Raw genomic sequence first — 23,352 nt, 5'->3', positions numbered from 1 at the left:
TTCCAATTCGGTTTTAGAAAACCTACATTTGTCTGTATCTCCCACGTTCAGTCAACTTTGTAAACCAACATGTACGTAGTCCACTGTCTTGGGCCTCCAATATTAACCTTTCATCCTTTGGTTTGAATTCACCTCTCCTTAACCATTCCTGTGTTTGATCCTGATCAACATGAGGTTGTTCCAGGAGTTACCTATGCTTGCAACTGTATTTATGCATTTTCCACCTACATTTCTTGCCTTCTCATCTGATCCTTCACCTTTTATTGTTTGTTTTGTTTTTTGGCACATTCAGTTGCTGCCTGAATTTTATCTACTTCTGGTTTGACTTCCATTCCTGCTTGACACCGATGTGCTTCTGCTAGACAAAGAAGGGAAGTCATGTTAGATTTATTCTCCTCATGTTGCAAAAGTTTCACTATGTTTTGGTCTTATGAGGTCAGCAGGTATGTATACAGTCCCCCAATTGCAGATATATATATGTAATCAATTTCAACTCCTTCGGAATGGCAAATATGTAATCTTAGCATGCACTGATTTTTATAAATCATTTGATGAACATGAAGCATCCTTCTTGTTTTCCTGTCTAATCTATTCAACACCTTTTGGGGCCTGTCAGTCACTTTAAAACTGTAAGTTAGGACAGGAAGAGCAAACTGGTTTACAGCTTGAACTTTGTTCCTAGATGTCAACACTGTTTTTAAGATTAATTTAAGTCTTCTAAAATATTTCTTCCTGAGTTTTATTTGCATTTGTTCATGTTTTATTGTTTATCTTTCATCAATTCCCAAATATTTATACACTCTGTTGTTCAAATTCTTTTGTATCACATTCTTGTCCCAAAACTGATGTTTTCTTGATGCTGCAACTTTTCTACTTTAAAGGTTGCTTTTGCACATCTATCAAGACCAAATGACATTCTTATATCATCTGAAAAAGTTTTGACAACCTGCAGGTGTGCTTTCAGTTCCTCATCTGATATGCTATACAGTTTTAAATCATCGACAAAGAGAAGATGAGAAATTTTGCTTTCTGGAAGCCAAATATAGCCATGACCTAATCTGTTAAGCAGACAGCTTAATGTGTTAAGGATAAGGCAAAAGAGCAGCGATGACAGAGTCACCTTTGGCTATCCCCCTTTGGATTTTTATCCCTGGAGTAATAATTTGTCCTTTATCATGGCTTAACTGCAAATTGGTCTGCCACTGTTTCATGATCACTGTAATGTAGTCGATCGGTGTAGGGTATATCTTATACATTTTTGTCCATGAATCTGGGATACTGTGAAATGCTTTTTTGTAGTCCATGCCATACTTAGATTCTTCCCCTTTTTACAGTTCTCCACTATGACTTTATTTAACAAGAAATGATCCTTTGTTCCATATGACTTTCTTTTATTATCTTTTTGTTCTATTGCCATAATTGAGTTTTCTTCTAAATGACTATAAACTCTGTCGGCATCAATTCCAGTATATAATGTATATGTCATCGGAAGGCAGGTTATTGGTCTATAGTTTTTAGGGTAGCTTGCAGGTTCACTCTTAAGTAGAGGCATTGTTTTTCCTGTTGTTAGCCAGGCTGGTGTCAGTTCGGGGTGTGCATATAAATATTTTTATTTTATTTATTTTTATTTAACATTTGTTTACTGGGAAAGTCCAACATGGAATAAAGCCAATTTTCAGTGGAGGCCTGGGGAAAAATGCTCCAGATGCATCTTTACAACATGAGAGAAAACCAACACGAATGTAGGGAGGACATGCAGATTCTGCACAGAAGGCACCTCAGCCGAGGATCGAACCAGAGAACCTCTTTCTGTGAGGTGACAACGCAACCACTGCCCCATCCAAAATAGTACTTACTGATGGCTAAATCTTTGTGCAAAGATGTTAATACTTTTAGCCAGAATTTAGGTACTGTATCTGGGCCTGGGGTTTTCCAGACAGAGGCTTTTCTTAACTTTGTTTCAGTCTGTCTGGCCGTTACTTCATCCATTTAGGATCTTCATAAATATTTCTCCAGAATGTATCTCTTTCTTCTTTTTTGGTGGTCTTTCAATTACTTTTATGATGTTTCCCAGTTTTCTATAAAACTTTTTTGGGTAATCAATAAATTGCTTATTTTGTACTTTTCCTTTATATTTATTTGTGTATCTTCTAAGTTGTTCTACCTGTGCTAATATTTTTAGTTTATTATTTGCGCTAGTGCATGTTAAATCCTGATCCGTTATAATACTGCACATTGCTTTTATCACATCTATCTTTCTGAGTATTTTTGTTGATCTATTCCCTCTTCTATAGTCTTCTAACAGTGACACTTCTTGTCTTAATTGCTTTAAAGTTTTCTCTGTTGGATACTTGGCTCAGTGTAGGCAGCTCCATTTACAAACAGTCTTTGAGGTTGCTGTCATAGCTAAAGAAAGCCTTTACCTCAAATTTGGCTTTGGTAGACTTAATTTGCCATCTGATTTGCTTATTTAGATTAATAAAGGATTTCACCTGGATGGCTTGTTCCTTGAGTTTATTATATTTCTATCTATTAATATAATTTTAATGGGTTCCTATGAACAATTCTATATAGTCAGCAGTGTTCTCTGGGGGTTTTTTGGGAGGGGGCTTGACATTTTGCTAGTTTATCACTTAAATAGTAGGTAGTTTGCCCTAGAATAGTTCATAAGCATTACAGGGTTAGTCGAGTGTTGTGATTTATTTGTATTTCAAAGGAGGCAGCTTTACGACCAGAACTTACCAGAGAGGACATTACACTTGGAAGGGTGCAGAATTCATTCATATTAGAGAGGACCAGAACAAGTGTGTTGTGTCCATTTTCAAAGCCCAGGGTTCTCTGTCCTTGCAAGTTTGGGGTTGTCTATGATTCCCGGTTCATAGAGGGGGTAGTTACAGTCGTCAATGAATATGGTATTGAGTTGAATGGTGATTGTCTCCAGTAAGTTTAAGTTTCCTGGAGGAGTGGTTCCATCCCAGAAATTAGTAGTTTAAAAACCACGCTTGCACGGTTTTGTGCACCGGGCAGCACCAGTTAGCTAGGGTTAAATTATTCTTGGCTCCACTAAGTCTCCTGTTCAGTTTTTCACTTGAAACTAGTCTAACTCTCAACCTAAGCACTCAGAAAGCATCCTACAGTCCAGTACTTGCTCAGACCTAATAGCAAGCACTAATATACCCTGACACTTGACTGCCCAGCAGGGCAAGGCTCTTTATCCAGCCCTCACCAACCAAGCGACTAAGCAGCTCACCCTACCATTCAGGCATGACCAAAGGGCAACTTCAGGTGTACTGTCCAGTCCAGCTGGTGAATCTGCGTATCCTGAGGCAATGTTACACCTGCCTCATGTACACAGACAGCCCTGTCCTCCTACCACAAAACACTAACATATGTGAGAGATGCAATTATACAGCCAAACTGGAGGCTAAGGTCTCTCCACCCAAGACTGGAACAGACAGTCATGAGGAGAAGGTTAACACTTGCACCACAACTCCAGACTCACATAGACCTATTAAACCAGCACTGGCAAAAAATACACAAAATCATACTTGGAGGCTCTAAATAAAAACCTGCAAAAGCATCAGAGCGCTCCAAAGCAGACACCTACAAAACCTGAGCCTCCCGTCACAAACCAGACAACACATAAAACACAAAATCAATGTGCCGCACAATCACAGCCCTTAAGGCAAAATAACATACCTAACACACTTGTAATAGGAGACTCAATAGTCAGGCACACTGATGCCCCACTCACTAGGCTGGACAAGGAGAAGGTTACTGTTAGCTGCTTATTGGGAGCTAGAATCCGCCACATAACACAAGCACTCAGGTCACTCCAGAACAAGTACAGATATGACTCTGTCATTGTTCATGTTGGTGTGAATGACCTGAGTCGTACCTCCCTGGACTACATGAAAAGAGACGTGGAAGAGCTCTCTGATCATGTAGCCCAGGTGGGTATGACCCTGACCCTGAGTAGCATCCTGTCCTCACCAAGAATGATACCTCAGTATAAAGAAAAAATGATCAAGCTTCTGGTGTCATTCAAAGGGGATCCAGTGTCTGTCAGCCTGGGATGACATGCTTGACAAGCTGTGTTGCTTTGCAAGAGATGGCTTGCACCTGTCACTCCTTGGCTTTCGAATACTGGCCAAGGCTCTTGCTGCCCCCATAGTGCCTTTTTTAGGCAAGGCTCAAAATTCAAACCCACCACCATAAACAGCACAAGTAAAAAAATGAGGGTTATGCTACTCAATGCCAGGATGCGCTCGAAGCACTCCTAAGTATGGAGAACATCAACATCTGTGCAGTAACTGAAACCTGGTTCAAGGCTCCAGAGAGCACTCCAGCACTACTGGGCTACAACTCATACAACACATTTTGGCCACAGAGCACAGACTGAAACACAAAAGGGAGGGGTGTATCCATATTCATCAAGGATACCCACATCTCCAGGTTAGTGGCACAGCATGATACCCCTGAGATCATCCATGTGCAACTAACATCGGGAAAATCTGCAATGCAAATTGTGGCCTGCTACAGATCACCCTCCATGACCCAGGACCACCACTCCACCTTTCTGGAGACACTGGAAAACATGAAGGTCCTACCTAACACCCTGATATTGGGTGATTTCAATTACCCTACCATTAACTGGGAAAACTACTTGAGTACAAACTCCCAGGCTCAGTGCTTCCTGGAATTTATCAACTCAAATGCCCTGGATCAGCTGGTAAATTCCCCTACCAGAGGCCACAACATATTGGACCTGGTCATCACCAACATGGGCGACAGGTGTTCCAAACCGGAGGTCAACCCATCACTGGTTAGATCAGACCATAAACTAATCAGGGATGTCCACACCCTACCACCACCCCCAACCAAGGAAGCCACAGTGAAAAACTTTTCTAAAGCAAACTTCACCTTACTTAAGACAGAGGTGGTAAGTTTTACAGCCCCCATGCTAAAGGATAACACTGCCCAAGATGCAGAATCCTTTACAATTGCACTCTATGAGCACCTACAAGGATGCATGGATCATGCCATCCCTAGCAAAACCAAGACTTATTCCCTTAAGAGAAGGAAACCAGCCTGGTGGACCCCTGCCATAAACAGGTTATACAACAGAAGGAGGAAACTAGTTCTGAAAAAAAGCAAATCCCAAGAAGGGAAGACATCCCTGATCAGTATCAGTAAGAAACTAAGGTCCCTCATAAAATCATCCAAGGCTAACTTCGAAAGAAAAATTGCCAAGGATTCAAAAGGTGACCACAAAGCCTTCTTTACCTATGTCAAGAATCTAAGTGGCAGCTCACAGATATGCTCTGAGCTAGTGCAACATAGCACAAAATATACTGAACCTACTGATATTACCAACATCCTGGCAGATAGATTCAGTGTAAACTTCACCTCTCTCTCACCTTCAAAAGGGCCCACAACAACCGGAAAAGTGTAGTGTCCCAGAAATCACAGAAGCACAGGTGAAAACAGCCCTTTCAAAAGCCAGAAACACAGCATCAATGGGGCCAGATGGTGTCCCAGGCTGCATCTTGCACGAACTACAGAACAAAATAACCCCCTACGTAAACACGTTGTTCAACCTCAGCCTCTCCACAGGCTACATGCCCATAGAATGGCACACAGCAGCAGTTATTCCTCTCCACAAAGGAGGGGCCACAACTGACCCTGGTAACTATCGCCCCATAAGCCTGACTAGCCTGGTCTGCAAGGCTGTGGAGCGCATCATCATGGAACTCATTAACAAAGACATTGGGAACCTCCAAACACTTGACCTGACCCAGTTTGGCTTTGTTAAGGGCAGATCATGCCTACTAAACCTGGTTGACTTCTTTGAGACAGTCACCAAGGCCATAGACGAGGGAAAGGTGGTTCACACAGCCTACCTTGATCTAGCCAAGGCGTTCAACACCATTCCTCACTCAGGTATTATAGAAAAACTCACCAGCCTGAACATAAACCCCTACGTCATGAGATGGGTTGCCAACTGGCTTACAGACAGAACTCACACGGTAAGAATAGCGGGCTCCAGGTCCGACTCTAAACCAGATACAAGTGGTGTCCCACAAGGCTCGGGCTAGGGACCCCTACTGTTTGGCATATACTACTCAAAATTACAGGCAAACAGGAGGACTATGGCTAACTACTAAAGGGTTTGCATCTAGAAATAAAGAGGTTATAGTGCCCCTCTACTCATCACTCATCAGACCCATCATAGAGTACAATGCCCCATTTGGGATGTACCTCACAAGACACCTGCAACAGCTGGAAAGACCATAAAAGTACCTCACCAAGAGGATTACTGGCCTCAAACATATGTCCTATGCAGCCCGACTGGAAAAACTCCGGCTGTACTCAGTGGCATATCGCTTACTCAGAGGTGATCTCTGCCTGACTTACAAAGCCATGTCCAACTCAGAATTGATGGACATGCTCCACCTAAAGAAATCCAAGTCACTGCGAGCCACTCGCTCTAGTGAGCTAAACCTTGCCACAACAATAAATAGATTCCTGTCACAGAGACTCCCCATGCTTTGGAACAAAATTCCTAACTACATTAGGCAGAGCCCCTGACTAACACTCTTCAAGAGAAACCTTGACGAGTGGATGGGTAACAGAAAATACACCCCTGGGATCACTTCATTGGCTCTTCTTGACAGAGGTTTAGTTAATTAATTAATGGCGTGGCGAAAGCTGACACACTCTGGCTAGGCTTATAAATGCCCTTGGTCAGATAGCCTAGTACCTACCTATAACAGCAAGCTGTAATGATGTCAGTGTGGGAAACATTTAGCCATGACCTACCCCCCCCAACCACAAATGTTCTCCAGGATGGGCTGACACAGATAAACAACTTGTCAGAGTGCTGAACTAAAACTAAATGTCAAGAAATGCTTAACAGTATTCTTCAGTAAGTCATCCACCTCTGGTAGCGATCATATTTACAACACACCCCTAAGAACTGTCCCAGTAGTAAGGGAATTGTGGACACGTACAGACAGTAATCTAGCCTTTGACCATCATGTGTCTACTGTAGTGAGGAAATCATTCTATGTTGTGCAATTATAAACAATGTCATGGCATCTAGGTCCAGGGAAGTAATTGTTCTTCTGTATTCGGCATTCATCAGACTCCTCATTAAGTGCAATACTCCCATTTTAGATGTACCTAACCAGGCACTTCCAACAACTGGAATGTCCACAGAGAGTCCTCACTAAAGGAACACAGGAAGTAAGTATGTCTTGTGCAGACCATCTCAAGGCCCTATCTCTATATTCTGTCTTCAGGCTATTGAGAGGAGGTCTATGCTTGGCATACAAGGCATTGCCAGACCCCACCCTGATGGATTTCCTGCACATCCACAAAGCAAACAACAGCAGAATTACCCATTATAAAATTTTAAACATTGTCTGTGATATAAATATGACTTACTTCTCTGGAGCAGGCTCCCCATCCATGTGAAGCAGAGTTCCTCCCTAACCAAATTCAAGTGTACTTTGGACAACTGGATGGGGAACAGGAAATTCATCTTTGGTTTGGCACCTATGTCTCTAATGAACACAGGCAGCCTGTAACTGGATCATCTCTAGGCTCCTGCTTGTAAATGCTTCATCTCCCAATCCCCTGCTTACACTTATGAAGTATACCAGAACTTGTCAGAAATTTGGGATGGATAGCTAGCCTTAAAAAGGCCCTTGTGATAGTTAGACTAGTACACACCTATCCCCCATATTTATATACCATACGTACACACGCGCAGACACACACACACACACACACACACACATACATATATATCTATATCTACATCTTTCTATCTATTTATCTATACACACACATCTGTATCTCTTTCTTTCTCTCTCTCTCTCTCTATATATATATATATATATATATATATATATATATATATATATATATAGATAGATATGTGTGTATGTATACATATGTATATACACTTACATACACATACACATATACATGAATGTGTATGTTTCTATAACTGCTCCTAATTTGTAATCATCTGCAAATTTAGTCAGTGAAATACCCTTGACATTGGCCTAGACTTCAGAGAAGTAAATTTCAGAAAGGAGTGGTCCCAGGATCGATCCCTGAGGAACTCCTCTTGTGACAGGCCTCTTTGTAGAGGTGGACTGTCTGTGAAGCCAGATGGCTATCCACTAGGTGATATAAAGGTTTATACCTGACCTCTTGAGTTTGTCAACAATGCCCAAGTGAAGTATTGTGTCAAATGCTTTGGTCAGGTCAAGGTAGACAATGTGAAACATTTTGCCCTCATCCACTGAGTAGGCACGATCTGCCTTTGATGAAACCAAATTGGGTTAGGTCATTATTGATCACTTCCATGATAATTCTTTCCATGCTTTGCAAGAGATGGTCCTGGCCTCCCTTTACCAGAATTGGTCAAGTTTAATTTCATGTCATTGGGTACTTCAGATTGTCTCCAGAGGGTACACAATTTTATATCCAGGCCAAAAAAAATGAGGACTGCTGTCTGTACTAAAAGACCAGGAATATTTAGCCCCATTCCTCATAGAAGAGTTGCTGCTATGAGAATGATTCAAACTGTTCCCTTTGTTGAGGAGAACAAGTGGTGTTACTCTAGATCCTGTTCCAAGAAAGGATGGGTCATAGAGATCCATTTTTGGAATTGGTAAGGCTAAGTAGATAGTTGAGTGTTACAGAATTCAAGATGTTGGCTCTATAGGCCCTCTTGCTCCTCCTGAGCTTTCAAGCCATACTGACAAAATTAGATATCAAAGATCCCACATCCTTATTTTCAAAGGACCCAAACAGTACCTGAAATTTGTAGTGGGAGTCACCATTGCCACTTTGTCTCATTTCCCTTTGGCCCTCTGGTCTTGCTACTGCACTTTTTTTTTTAGAAAATGTCTGCCTCAAATCATAGCTAACAGCAAGATTATGGGTAGCTACATCTATCCATCCCTGACTGGATGAATGCCCCATTCAGATAAAATCCCAAGAAGAGATGCAAAGGGCACTGTTGTACAACCTCAGTTACCATTACAAACTGGTTTCTTCTTGAATGACCTAAACTGAATTCTGCCTGGCCAGGAAAGTTACCTTTCTTGGAACACTGTTAAATACCACCTTAGCATTGGTTTGCTTACCATAGCAAAAGCTAGCATCTTTTATGGCCATTTTCCAGGACATGCTAAGAAATTATGAGGTGACAGCTAGGAGTTTCTGAGCGTTCTAGCCCACAGGGTATTGACCATACTCTTGATGCCATTAGCCAGGCTGGACATGAGGAAACTTCACTGATACCTAAAGAATACTAAAGGCCTGCAGTTTCAGTCCCTAGAACACACTATCCAAGTCCTACTGTATACAGAGTGAACTGGAGCAGTGGGAACACCCATGTCAAAAGGAACCAGGGCATGATCTTCATCCTACCCCCTCCAAACCAGGCCTGAACCATTGACACCTAATACATGGCATGAGGAATACATGCCATGGACCTGTAAGTGCGGGACATCTGGAATACCAGACTGGACATTAACGTAAAATAAATGATGGTGATTATTTAGGCTATCATCTGGAGCAGTCTGCAGATGTGGGATCCTGGATGTCATAGCAGGCAACATCACAGTCGTGGTACATGAACAGGCAATGGGGGACATGCTGTTACTTTTTTAATTTCTCCAAATCTTTTGGGTTTCTAATACCATGACAAGAATGGACCCCATTTCTAAGTCAAAGAATGATTAAAGTTCATGAAATTAATTTTATTTCAATCTTTGATGTCAGGCAGAAGTGCTCTTCTCTGCACCCAGAATGTGCCCCATAATGACTCCTTCTGCAATTTTTACTGAGTTACATGTACTGGTAATATGTCTAAATACGATTGTAGATTCTTTTTTATAAAACCCATTGCTCCTTCTACTAATGGAACTGTCTGGGTATCTTGCTTTCACATTGTTCCTGCCTGCAAAGCCTGATATTTTATGACTTTCATCATACAGTAGGCTAATGGACATCTGAAAGAACCAAGCCGTGTGTTTCTACATTGGTTAGTGAGGTATACAGTATGTGCTGAAGAGCTGGGAACATAGAAATGATGGGAAGAGCAAAACAGTTTATCTATGTCTAAGTAAGTCAGTGTTATTGGTGCAACAAGTAGCATGATTGCCTTTGGTGCTAGAAGATCACAAGTCTGTGGGTTCAAACACTGGTACTGATGTATAGCATAAGTGGTACTGCACTTCTGAGAATGCCATGCTATGGATGAAATTAAACTGAGGTTCCATCTGCCTAAGTTAGTCATTGCTTGAGTGGATGAAAAGTTTCCATGGTATTTATTGAGAAAAGAATAGGGCAAATTTCCCAATGCCTTACCAAATGTCCCCTAGTCAGTATGCATACCTCCTCATGTCTTCCATGAAAAGAAGTCCTGGCCTGATGAGACTAACCCCATCAATAAAGAGTAAATAAATAAATGTACAAGGACAAATTAAGTCATTTTGTGAAAGCAAAAACAAATTGACTGTTGTACAATGCTTGGTCAATCTTCTGTTAATATATTTGTAAGTAATGAATGTGTGTGTCATCTTTCTTTGGCCAGTGAAGTGCATTCTCTTCTGAACAAGTTTGGTGTAGCACAGATGACATATTCTTGTATGAATACACTTGCATTGTGGCATAAATTGTCCACCGGAGATTTTCTTGGGATTTTCTGAAGTGTCCACTTACCTTCGAGAATAACCCACATTTTAGTCATTGTTGTTCAGGCATAATGCTTGAGGTGGCAGCTGTTCATGTTTTATTGCTGGTTTCTAATGGATGCATTGTGGGTGCAGCAAATAGCACTTCTGGCTAACATCAAGATTCAAACAATACTAACATCATGAACTTTAATCATACTTTAACTTAGGAATGGGATCCATTCCCGTTATGCTATTAGAAACCCAAAAGACTTGGAGAAATTTAAAAAAAAATGAATGAGTAATATTTGCATCGAGTTGTGGATGGTCTGGTATCACTGCCCCTTGGAGATGTTACACTGTCTGTCAGTAATCACTTTTTGTCATTGTGCAGTGACTGCAGAGTGAGAATAATAAGGTTGGGGGGGCTGGCAGCACACCTGCTCTCATAGCGTGACAAGCTCAGGTATGTGAAATACGAGAAAGCATATACTGAAGCTGTCATTTACAAGTTCATGTGACTGAGGTCTTGTCATGTGAACTTAGATGACTCAGGGGGACTTATTAGGTCCTATATTGAGAGCTTGTTTCCCAAAATGGCCAAGGAAGGGATGTCAGAGATTTCATGACAAATAGATTTACTATTTGTAATGCCTCTCCATGCAAAGCTAAGAGTGTGTTGTCAAGTGTCAGATTAGGAACTAAAAAAACTGACTCAGTGTTGAAGAACAGGCAAATTTACTAATTAATGCTAAGAATTAACTCCTTCATATTAACCAGCTAGAGCATCTTCTGCGTGGAGACATACGTGAATGGGCGTACCTTCATTGAAGGTTGTGCATCAGGGCTGGTAACTCGGCACGTAAAAATCAACTACCAATCATTAGTGGACTGGAGTTCTGCTGTGGCGATCCCTAACCGGGAAAAGCCGAAAGACACAACAAAATTAACTCCTTCATATGTAACAGAATAACATAGATGTCTTTCAGTTCTGATGAGGTGTAAGTTATTCTGGTATTCAAGTAAGTGTGAAATGTGAGCACTGACTAATAAATTCAGCAACCATTCAATATTGTATCTGCTTTTTTGTTTTATTTTCTTTTAGTGGATTCAGACGCAGTTTTCCAGGTTTATATGATATTACCATTTGTGTCTAGTAATAACTAACTAAACTTAATGTAGTTTGTAACAAAGTTTACATTGCAGAAATATGCTTAATTATGTCATTTAAATTTAGTGGACTTAACTCCATTCTAATGCCTGTGCTCTGTTTTGTGCTATAAAACAGAAATGTGAGGGTGGTGGGTTAAGGGGGTATCAGCTGACTTCCTTATAAAGAAAATTGCAGACAGTTTTGACATCCATATTTTCTGGTGTGCATTGAGAAGAACATGCATCTTTGGTTCCATATTAGTCTAGATTAATTTGAAATTGATATCTCTGAATGAAATAGCCTTTTGTAAATAATTCAATACTCTGTATTGTGATATCTATCATGCTGCATAGTGATTTATTTAACTATATCTGTGCAGGGTATAATTAGCATAAGAAACCCAACTAGTATGTAGAGTTAATAGCTTATCCATTTCGACATTGTAACATTTATTTTAATTGTATTTTGTATGACATTGCTGACATTATATAACTTAAAATATTTGATTGTACTGCATGTGCTGGACCTTTTCTGCCCTGGCCTCCGCTGGAAGAAGGTTTCTGTGCCCAGCCAGGCTTCCCTAGTTAACAAATGTAAAATAAAATAAGTAAATAACTGTAGCAGTTGATGTGATCACAGGTCACCTCCTAATGTTCAGCATGTCATAAGTTTAGATTACAGAGCCAGAACATGTAAATACTAGTACAGTATAAGCTTTTGGCCAAGGCGTGCCTAAAAGGAACTATATGAGTTATTTTTATGTATGTGAACACAATATCAGAGACTTATGTCAGATGGTGGCAGTATATTGAAACTGCCTGCCCAATTCTTAGTAATAAAATGCTTTGGAAAATAATTAATAACTAAATAATTAACTGTTGCTGTGAAGTGTATTGTACGTATTTGGAGAATTTAGTGTGTTTGATCCCAGTACTGAAAAACTCTTGAATAAGTGTAATCTAGCATTAGTCATGGATCATTTACCAGGCTGTAGTTTAGTGTAAGTTTTTGTCTTAAAGTTTAGATATTAAGGGCGGTATTGCTTTAATTGTCCTTCTTTCTCCCAAATTATTTTTGTCCCTTCAGAAATACTGCTGTTGCTTAGTGTGGATTACACCAAGATTTACAAGTGCCGCATAAAAGTTTTTGGCCCAGCATTTTGTTTTGGCAGGCCTATTAAGTTATGATAAGCTATTTATGTATATGTCCTTATGGACATCGATGTGGATTGTACAACATCATTTTTTTTTGTGTTACACCTGTATTCAAGGTGGTGATAAGTAAAAATGATCATAATGAAAGAAAATATAACTATTCTGGAAAATAACCAATGTTTAAACATGAAGCTCTGCTGTTGCTAATATTCAAATCCTGACAGTATGGAAAATGTATGCTGTCATGTATGGAGAAGAGCTTGGGGAAAGGTATTGGGGTAAGTGTAAGGTGACTAATGGTCTGATAGAGGAAGAACTGCTCATATTTAGTAAAGAAGGATGACTGAGAAAAGGCATTTGTTACAAATGATTCTAAAGGAGAAAGAGGGCTGGGGAAAAAGCATGCATTAAATTTTTGACTGTATAAGACGAAAGGAACTAAGAACAGAGGTTGTGAGCAGGAGTAAAGGAGAACAGACATAGTATTGTTATGTTGTTACTACACTGGATCATGGAGAACAGAGATAGTATTGTTATGTTGTTACTACACTGAATCAAGGAGAGCAGAGGTAGTATTGTTATGTTGTTACTACACTGAATCAAGGAGAGCAGAGGTAGTATTGTTATGTTACTACACTGGATCAAGGAGAACAGAGGTAATATTGTTATGTTATTACTACACTGGATCAAGGAGAACAGAGGTAGTATTGTTATGTTACTACACTGGATCAAGGAGAACAGAGGTAGTATTGTTATGTTACTACGCTGGATCAAGGAGAACAGAGGTAGTATTGTTATGTTACTACACTGGATCAAGGAGAGCAGAGGTAGTATTGTTATGTTGTTACTACACTGGATCAAGGAGAACAGAGGTAGTATTGTTATGTTACTACACTGGATCAAGGAGAGCAGAGGTAGTATTGTTATGTTGTTACTACACTGGATCAAGGAGAACAGAGGTAGTATTGTTATGTTGTTACTACACTGGATCAAGGAGAACAGAGGTAGTATTGTTATGTTGTTTCTACACTGGATCAAGGAGAACAGAGGTAGTATTGTTATGTTACAACACTGGATCAAGGAGAGCAGTAGTAGTATTGTTATGTTGTTACTACACTGGATCAAGGAGAACAAAGGTAATATTGTTATGTTATTACTACACTGGATCAAGGAGAACAGAGGTAGTATTGTTATGTTGTTACTACACTGAATCCAGCTATGATTACAATACTGCTTACATACCTTTTAAGCAATTATCCTGCAGACTTATTAGACCTTAACAAGGCAATGGCTCAGTAGAGATCAATACTTAGTTTTCAATGCAGATTACCACCGTATGTCTCAGTCATATTGTACCAGTTGGCCAGTTATGGCTCAGAAAGCACAATTAACCCAATAGTTTACCCTGCATAACCCCTGAGTGAGCTGCACAGTGGAAATACGTAATTCCCAGTGGATTTCTTTGTAGAGCCAACATACAAAGACAACTTGCACAGGACATTTAGCATGCAAGTCATTGATCCTTATCAGCATTACAGGCCTTGTTGTACAAAGTGTATAATTCCAAAAACGTTCATAAGGAAGGTGTAAACAAAAGTAAATCAAATAGTATTCACAACAATGATCAGTTATCAATTTTAAAGGAAATTTAGTCAAAATATCTGTAAAATGGAGAGAAAGGCATATACCTATGGAAAGCAGTTGGCAAAGTGCTGTCTACATAAAATAGCAGTTAATCCAGTGCAACTCTGTCCACAGTGAAATATTCTTTTTTGCACTAAATATCATGACATCTAAGAGTTGTGATATATGGCTACTTTTACACAGTACTTTTTGAATGCTGCAAAATTAGTACCTGACAAAATTAAAAATTAGGTATTTTGGAATGGCGTAATATTATTTAGATTGAGAGTCATACTCTCAGGTTAGCTCAGACAGTGGATAACCTCTCAGCCACTAAGAATCATAGCACTGGCCTTAAGAATCATCGCAGATGGCCAAAAAGAGGAGCACCCCTCAGCATGAAGTTTGGAACCAAAAAAAAAAAGATCTGAAGTCAAAAGACTGTAGCAAATAGCTTATACAAGACACTTGTACAATCCTAGAAGATGGGAACAGTTGGTACTGGCTTTTGTGGCTTCTAGTTAGACTGTGCTGAACAGGCCAAACAGTTGGTACATCTTCAAAGGCAGACCGATAGCAGAGTCGTCTTTGTTTTTGGTCCTTTTTTTCTTATTTGACCATCCTATTAGTTTGTTGAATAGATCAGTAGTATAGTGTACCTAGAAAACTGGCCAATAGCACAGCTGCCCATGCTATTTTTGTTTTATTTTTTAGCTTCACTCAGCAAACCAATAGAAACGTCAGATGATAAAAATGTACCAATAGTACAGAGAACTATGTTATTGGTCCATTTTTAGAGATGCAACATGGTCCAGTCAATTCATTGCAGCTAGAAGTCCTAAAAGCCAGCATCAACTATTTGTGATAACAAGATTGTGTAAGCGGTTTCCTTCAGTCTTACAGTCTTTTTTTTTTTTTTGGTCTTCCGACTTCTTTCTGACTCTATCTTAACTTTGATCACTCCAAACACAAATTAAAAATATTGAAGTGCAAATTGTAGCTGTGAAACAATGGATAAAACATACAACAAAACCAGAAGGACTGCTCTTATTTACTAAATAAGAATGACAGCTCAGGCAGCTTCTATATTTGACAAAGTGGGGGACACTTTTGCTCTTTGTATCAGAATGCTGTCTTGTAGAACCTGTACTTGAAAAGCACAACTTTTTTTAAGCCAGTCTGCATTTTCCTTACTACAGAGTGGCATAGACAAGGAACGGTTTCGCTGTGTCTCACTTTATGCGGTGTTTTTGTACTTTTTAGTCCTCTTTTTACTCATAAAGTTTAGTTTGGTGAAATGCTTCATACTTTCTTTCAGAATTTAGCTATGTAGAACATAAACCACTCATTACATGATAGTATTTTAACATAAAAAAAGAAAACTCAGTAATGTGTTAGCAGCTTTCTCCTCTATTCTTCTTATAGCACAGCTATTCCTCTCAGCAGACTATACAGGCAAAAAGAGGGTATATGTGTGTGTGTGTGTGTGTGTGTGTGTGTGTGTGTAAAATGCTTCAGCAAGTCTGTGTTAGACTAATTATACCACTTCAAATTCCATGCTAAAGCAGACACCACTGTCGATAGAGAGGTCCAGTGTTTTTAAGTGCTTTGGGAACAGGGTAGAACATTTCCAAAAAAAAAATCAGTTTCAACTGCTTCAAGCCAGTTCTGAATCTTGATGACTGCAGGACCATTGACACTAAGATATATGAACACAGTTCTTAACATGAAATATAATCTAAACTGTCTAAATGACATGTGCACACATTGCATTAATGTAAAGCATTACTAAAAATGTATGTCAATGTACTTTAAACGTTCATGGTGGCTGAACCTAATTCCGAACTATGTCAGAGGTCAGCAAATGAAAATATGGGATGCCTTTATCTTGAAAATTTCCAACTAGCACTGAAAGGCATTTTGAGTATGAGTTCAGATTTGCTGCCAAGGCAGATATAGTTGGTGACAGACAGGCTCATCTTAGATGAATGTTTGGGGAGAAAACTGTGCCTCATGTCTAAAGCTCAGTTTCAACCAGTTCAGTCCTGTATCGTAAGCACATACAGCTGTATCATTCAGAGGCTGTTTGACTTGTATTTCATGTTACAAATTATGTTCATAAGTCCTGCTGTGGTGACATTTGTACTCAGGATTATATTAATTCTAACATTCCTTGAAATTTGTTGGAACATTGATTTGCTGATGAAACACCTTGAAAAATCACAGATCAGTGAATTAAATGTGAGGTGAACCATTGTCAGTGTGTATTTTGTTATACCTGAGATCTTTATTATGTGTTTGTTTTCTATTAAACTCAGTAAAATATTTTCAGAGATAAGCACCCATTTTTATGGAGAGTGCTCAAGACATCACTTAATGGGTCCGAATTAAGTTTGCCCCCCCCCCCCAAACTTTGATACTTTGCATGTTTAAGTTGCACGTATTACTACAGAACATCACTCCCAAATATATTCATCTTTTTAACAGTATAGAGAGTAAAGTCTGTGAGTTTGGTACTGGTCTTGAGCTGTTAGCCACGTGTTTAAATCCCTTTAGTTATCTCTTGTATACCTTGTGATTGAAAGCAATTCACTTTAATTCGATGGTGGTCTTTAGTTACCACTGCAGAAAAAGCCATTTACTCTAGTTGACTTGTCTGGATAACAGATTAAAAAATAGTTTTGTTTGAGTTAAGCCTATGTGGAATATATTCTTCTCCAGTAGCTCTACTGTTAATCAGTCTTTATCAGAGATATGGTTTACATATAGCATATATATTAATCTATTTAGGGTGACCACAGTGGTGCAGTGGTTAGTGTTGCCACCTCACAGCAAGAGGCTCTCCTGTTCGATCCTTGGCTGGGGTGCCTTCTGTGCAGAGTCTGCTTGTTCTCCCTTTGGTCGTGTGGGTTTCCTCTGGGTGCTCTGGTTTCCTCCCACATCCCAAAGACATGCTGTAGGTGGATTGGACACTCTGAATTGGTCCTAAGCATGAGTGTGTGATTGCGTGTGCCTTCTGTGGAAGGTTGGGTGCTGGGCTGGCAACTCAACACTGTAAAACTCCACTGCCAATCATGAGTGGACAGGTGATCCACTGTGGCGACCCCTAACTGGGAAAAGCTGAAAGAAGAAGGTATATATTAATCATTTTATAGATCAGCCAATACTGGTTCCAATTTGTGCCTCCTGTCCTATGAGTCTTTCCTGGAAGGGATTTGTGTGGATAACATCATATACACAGTTAACAGATAAATAATTAAAATTTAGCCTGCCAAGTTCTTAAGCAGAATGTATATGTTTTTCATTGATGTTTTGCATTATTAGTCCATGGACCTTTGCTTATATCTCTATTTTTCCCTTTACTTATTCTTTAGATCGACAATTATTGTTTCTGTAATCACATCAGAAGTGTCAGTGGGCTGCATTTGATGATGGTTGTTTTGTCACACCACGTACACCCATAGCACAATGCAGCCTGGGATATATATTCCACAGATATTTTCAGTCCTCATATGCTGGTGGAGTTAAATGTCCTTTGCTAGGATTTTAAGATTTTCTTTTCCTATAAACTTTCACCACAGTAAGAAAAGTACTGCATAAGAGAGCTAAGGTCAGCGTCTGATTTTAAAATGAAGTTGGTTTAACTATACTGTATGTACACCACTGACAAATTAGCGAATACTGTCTATGAAATTCTTCCTCAGGATGTCTGTCAGATGTACCATGTATTTTTAAGTACTTTATTTTTCTGTGCTTCCTGTTTATGAGCATCATTTTTAGAGATTGCTGTGAGACTTAAGTATGTAGCCATGTGGATCATAGACAAAAATGCATTCAGTGAGGCCATGCAGAGTTGACTGTGCTGAAGATAAAAGTTCTGAATGCTCAAGAGAAGCAATGAATTCCTAACCCCAAAAATACATCAGTAGAAGTTCCATATGGAGTTGGCTGAAAGATTTTTTAATGTGAAATATTTGTTCCTTTTAAAAATTCTATTAATTCCTAACTTGCAGTTGTGGATAGCTGATTCTGAGTAAAACTAATGTCCATGAACCCTGGAATGAACAATAAAAAATTAACAGCATACAGATGACTGTAGACATGTTCACGTGCATACTCTTGAGTATTTTTTTTTTCATTTTTTTCTCTATTGCTCTGCAGCTCCTTGATAACCTTTAACATACCGGCATGGTTTGAGAATTGTGAATATATCTTTATTCTGTACATTTTTAGTGATCGACATTTTGTTGGCATTGTGTATTGCATTGATCCTGCAGACTGAATATTATGTGGTGGTTGGAATACGTAACATGCTTTTATTTCACAATGAAGCATTTTTCTCTTGCTCTGTTTTCTCATAGATTGCTTCTTCTTAATTTTTTTGACATATTACTCATTCATTTGCATTAAATGAAAATTTCCTGTCAGTATTAGTACAGAGGGTTTGTATAACTAAACAAAAGACAAAATATGCTTGACCTGTTGGGCTTTAACTTGCATAGTGTACAACACTAGTTTGGAGAAACTCAATAGGCACATTGCTAAATGGCTGAAAGTTTTTTTTTTTTTTTTACCAGAACGTAGTCCCTGTTTCCGAAGACAGGCTTTGCATCTATTACCTGACTCCTACCTACTCTGATTACCTTCACCACTACACTCTGCATTCTGATTGTTTAATACACTAAAATATTTTCAAATGCTGTGATTATGCCCATTTTTGCAACTATTAACAAAATTCTTCTTGCAACTTACTGTGCATCATCTTTGTTACTTTTCAGAAGTCACTGGAAAGCATAGTTCACCTGTAATGTACTGACTTTTTTGAAGGTCATGGCTTCATCTGTCCTCTGACAGGGGTACACACTTGCATGCATTGCCAGCGTCCTTTGTTTTATATCCTCTAGTCTTGATATGGTCCTGGTAGTAATGACCTTTTGTACAGAGCTGTCTAAGACTTTGTGTCCAGCATCCTTTACCCCTCCAACACCTCGTACAGTTCTGGTTCTCTGAATATCACCGGTTAGCCATGTCACTGTTTTAACTAGATGTCCCATTTCTCAGTACAAATCATTCAGCTACTCATGCATGCACACTACCACTTCTGGAAAGCCCCAGAATGTAAAATTTGCCCGTATGCCAGTATTGCTGTTGAGAGATGAATACCCTACAGTTTCTAACTGTAAAAGTATTCTTCTCCAGTGTACAACCATCTGACATGTTATGGGTGTGGGTGAAGGTACATTTCCATGTCCCAAACATCTGGCTTACTTCTAAAGGCTTACTAATCAGCCAAAAAAAAAGCAACAATGACCCATTATTAACTAGATCAAGAACCAACCCTTTATTCAGAATTCAGTGGTATGGGATAAATTCCCAGATCAGACGCTTATCTAGAAGCTTTCAGACATTTCCCTGTCATTCAAATGGAACTTTGAACCAAATAGCACTTTGCTAGATAAATTTAGCATGCATGAAAGATGGCTGCCTTCCATGATAGCCTGGTTCACAGAACTTTTGATTGTAGAAAATGAAAATGTTTGCGTCCATCTTAGTTTCTTGTTTAATGACATTGCTACCAGCAGAATAACATCTAAAGTTGACTTCATGGTCTGTACTAAACACCTTTCATGTTTCTTGGTTAGAGAAATGCCATGTGTCCATACTTTCTCTGTGTACAGAGAAGATAACGTTAATCATTAAATCAAGGTAATGTTTTTTCTTTGTGCTATTTGGCAACCAAATCATCTTGGAAATGACCTCTCTCTCTATAACTGGAGATTTGTATGCATATGTACTTTAGTTCTCATTGATGGGGCTTCTGTCTTTCTTGGCCATCTCCCAGAAGAGGTTGGTTTAACCTAACTGCTGTCACTTACCAAGACCTTCCTTAATCAGTATTACTAGTAATCAATTGCCTTTGCTGACTCTCTCAGAAGAACTGCTTGCTACTGTAATCTAATATTTGACATCATTATGTATTTCTCTTGTCATCTTTTAGGATGAATTCTTAATCACTTTGTAATATATTCTTCTCTTTCAGCTGTTCCCATTAGGGGTCGCCACAGTGGATCATCTGTTTCCATTTCTTCCTGTCCTCTGCATATTGCTCTGTCACACCGACCACCTGCATGTCCTCTCTCACCACATCCATAAACCTTAACTTAGGCCTTCCTCTTTTCCTCTTAACTGGCAGCTCCATCCTTAGCATCCTTTTCCCAATATACCCAGTTTCCCTCCTCAGCACATGTCCAAACCAAAGCAATCTTGCTTCTCTGACTTTGTTTCCAAACCGTCCAACCTGAGCTGACCCTCTAATATACTGATTCCTAATCCTGTCAATCCTTGTCACACCCAGTGCAAATCTTAACATCTTTTAACTCTGTCACTTCCAGCTCTGACTCCTGCCTTTTTGTCAATGCCACTGTCTCCAACCCATACAACATAGCTGGTCTCCCTACCCTCTTGTAGACCTTTCCTTTCACTCTTACTGGTACCCGTCTGGCACAAATCACTCCTGACACTCTTCTCCACCCATTCCACCCTGCCTGTACTCTCTTCTTCACCTCTCTTCCACACTCACCATTACTCTGCACTGTTGTTCCCAAGTACTTAAACTCATCCACCTTCTTCAACTCAACTCCCTGCATCCTCACCATTCCTCTATCCTCCCTCTCATTCACACACACATATTCTGTCTTAGTCCTGCTGACCTTCATTCCTCTCCTCTAGAGCATATATCCACCTATGCAGGGTCTCCTCAACCTGGTCCCTACTCTCACTATAGATCACAATGTCATCTGCAAACATCATAGTCCATGGGGCCTCCCGTCTGATCTCGTCTTGTCAATCTGTCCATCACCATTGCAAATAAGAAAGGGCTCAGAGCTGATCCTTGATGTAATCCCACCTCCACCTTAAACAGATCTGTCACTCCCACTGCAGACTTCACCACTGTCACACTACCCTCGTACATATCCTGTACCACTCTCACATACTTCTCTGCCACTCCTGACTTCCTCATACAATACCACAGCTCCTCTCTAGGCACCCTATCATATGCTTTCTCCAAGTCCACAAAAACCCAATGCAACTCCTTCTGACCTTCCCTGTATTTCTCCATCAACAGTCTCAGAGCAAACATTGCATCTGTAGTGCTCTTTCCCGTCATGAAACCATACTGCTGATCGCTAATCACCTCCCTTCTTAACCTAGCTTCCACCACTCTTTCCCATAACTTCATGCTGTGACTGATCAGTTTTATCCCTCTGTAGTTACTTCAGCTCTGCACATCACCCTTATTCTTAAAAACAGGTACCAAAACACTTTTTCTCCACTCCTCAAGCATCCTCTGACTTTCCAAGATTTCAGTAAACAATCTAGTTAAAAAACTCCACTGCCATTTCTCCTTAGCACCTCCATGCTTCCACTGGTATGTCATCTGGACCAACAGCCTTTCCATTCTTCATTCTCTTCATAGCTGTCCTTACTTCCTCCTTGCTAATCTGTTTCACTTCCTGATTCACTATCCCCACATCATCCAACCTTCTCTCTCTCTCATTCTCTTCATTCATCACTTTGTAATATGATTGCATAAATTCTGGCTTACTTCTAAGGCCTTACTGATAAGATGGCAATGTTTACCTACTTCTCAGTTTCTTTGTACCAATAGTGCTGCTTAGAAAGTTAAAACTTTTTTTGCATTAGTACATATATGCTGTTTTTCTTTTTTCTGTGACATGCACATATCTCAGCTGTACCTCATTATGACAAATGTTCCTCAGCTTGATATTAAAAATTCCACATTCCACACTGTTCCACATGGAAGTGAGCTTTTGTGTATTTTTGTTAAGATTAACTAATGATGGTAAATGATATTGAATCACATTAATATCATCAAATAACTTTTTGTTAGTATGGAAACAAAACCAACTATCTGGCGAATTTCCTTGCTGACGGTTTCACATTTTCCCCTTTTGTTCCATGTTCTGAGGAATAGAATTCCATGTTTTGAAGATGAAAAATTGAAAGATGTGATGGTGTGGTTTTGAATCATTGTAATTATAGCTTATTTGTGTTCAAAAATATTTATCTGAAGCAAATATACTCATATTTGTTTGTACTTTTTATCATACTATATCTTAGCATGCCACTGCTTGGACATTATTGCAGAAATCCAGTCTGATTATTTTTAAGTGACATGTTTATTTCCTGTAGTCATGATGATGTGATTTAATTTGCATTAACCATCATCACTGAAGCATTATGAAGATAAAGTTATTGTCTGAAGTCCCTGTTTGCCATATTAAATGAGCTGTGAGATAGAGATGATCAGAGCTACTCAATGTTACTTTTATTCAAAGTCCTTGCCATTATTTTGGCTAATTGACATTTACTCTGTGGTGAAATTGAAGTTTCATGATCTAATAGGCCACCCATATTCATTATGATGTGTTAGTCATTTTTTTGGGAGACCTCCCTTATATATATTTTTTCTTTGTAGCGATTTGCTACATGTTGAAATTTGAATTTCTTTTATTAAGAATGTATTTGTTTTCTCTCAGTGTCACAAATAGTCTGTTTTTCATTTGTGTATTGTTTTGCATAGTGTTATACTTTTTCAAAGTGTGTACACTAGTTTTTGTGTAGGTTCTGCATGTAATCATCTGCCCTAACATATATATGTATTGTAAATAATTGGATAAGCGGTAACGCTGTGTGTCAT

At 39.3% G+C, this 23,352-nt stretch overlaps 1 protein-coding gene across 1 annotated transcript in view; it reads left to right on the top strand.

Annotated features, from left to right (window-relative positions):
* Positions 1 to 23,352, top strand: part of SBF2 (SET binding factor 2) — a 3,151,758-nt gene that overhangs the window by 1,516,210 nt on the left and 1,612,196 nt on the right. Inside the window, exon 9 of the mRNA XM_044058929.1 lies at positions 7,194 to 7,213. Coding sequence (XP_043914864.1) covers positions 7,194 to 7,213 — 20 coding nt within the window. The remainder of the gene's footprint in view (positions 1 to 7,193; positions 7,214 to 23,352) is intronic.

This window comes from Protopterus annectens, chromosome 17.part0, assembly GCF_019279795.1.
Source record: "Protopterus annectens isolate FY-2018-M chromosome 17.part0, PAN1.0, whole genome shotgun sequence".
NCBI lineage: Eukaryota > Metazoa > Chordata > Ceratodontiformes > Protopteridae > Protopterus > Protopterus annectens.
The sequence above is the reverse complement of the archived record's forward strand: the minus strand, read 5'-3'. Positions and strand labels throughout refer to the sequence as shown.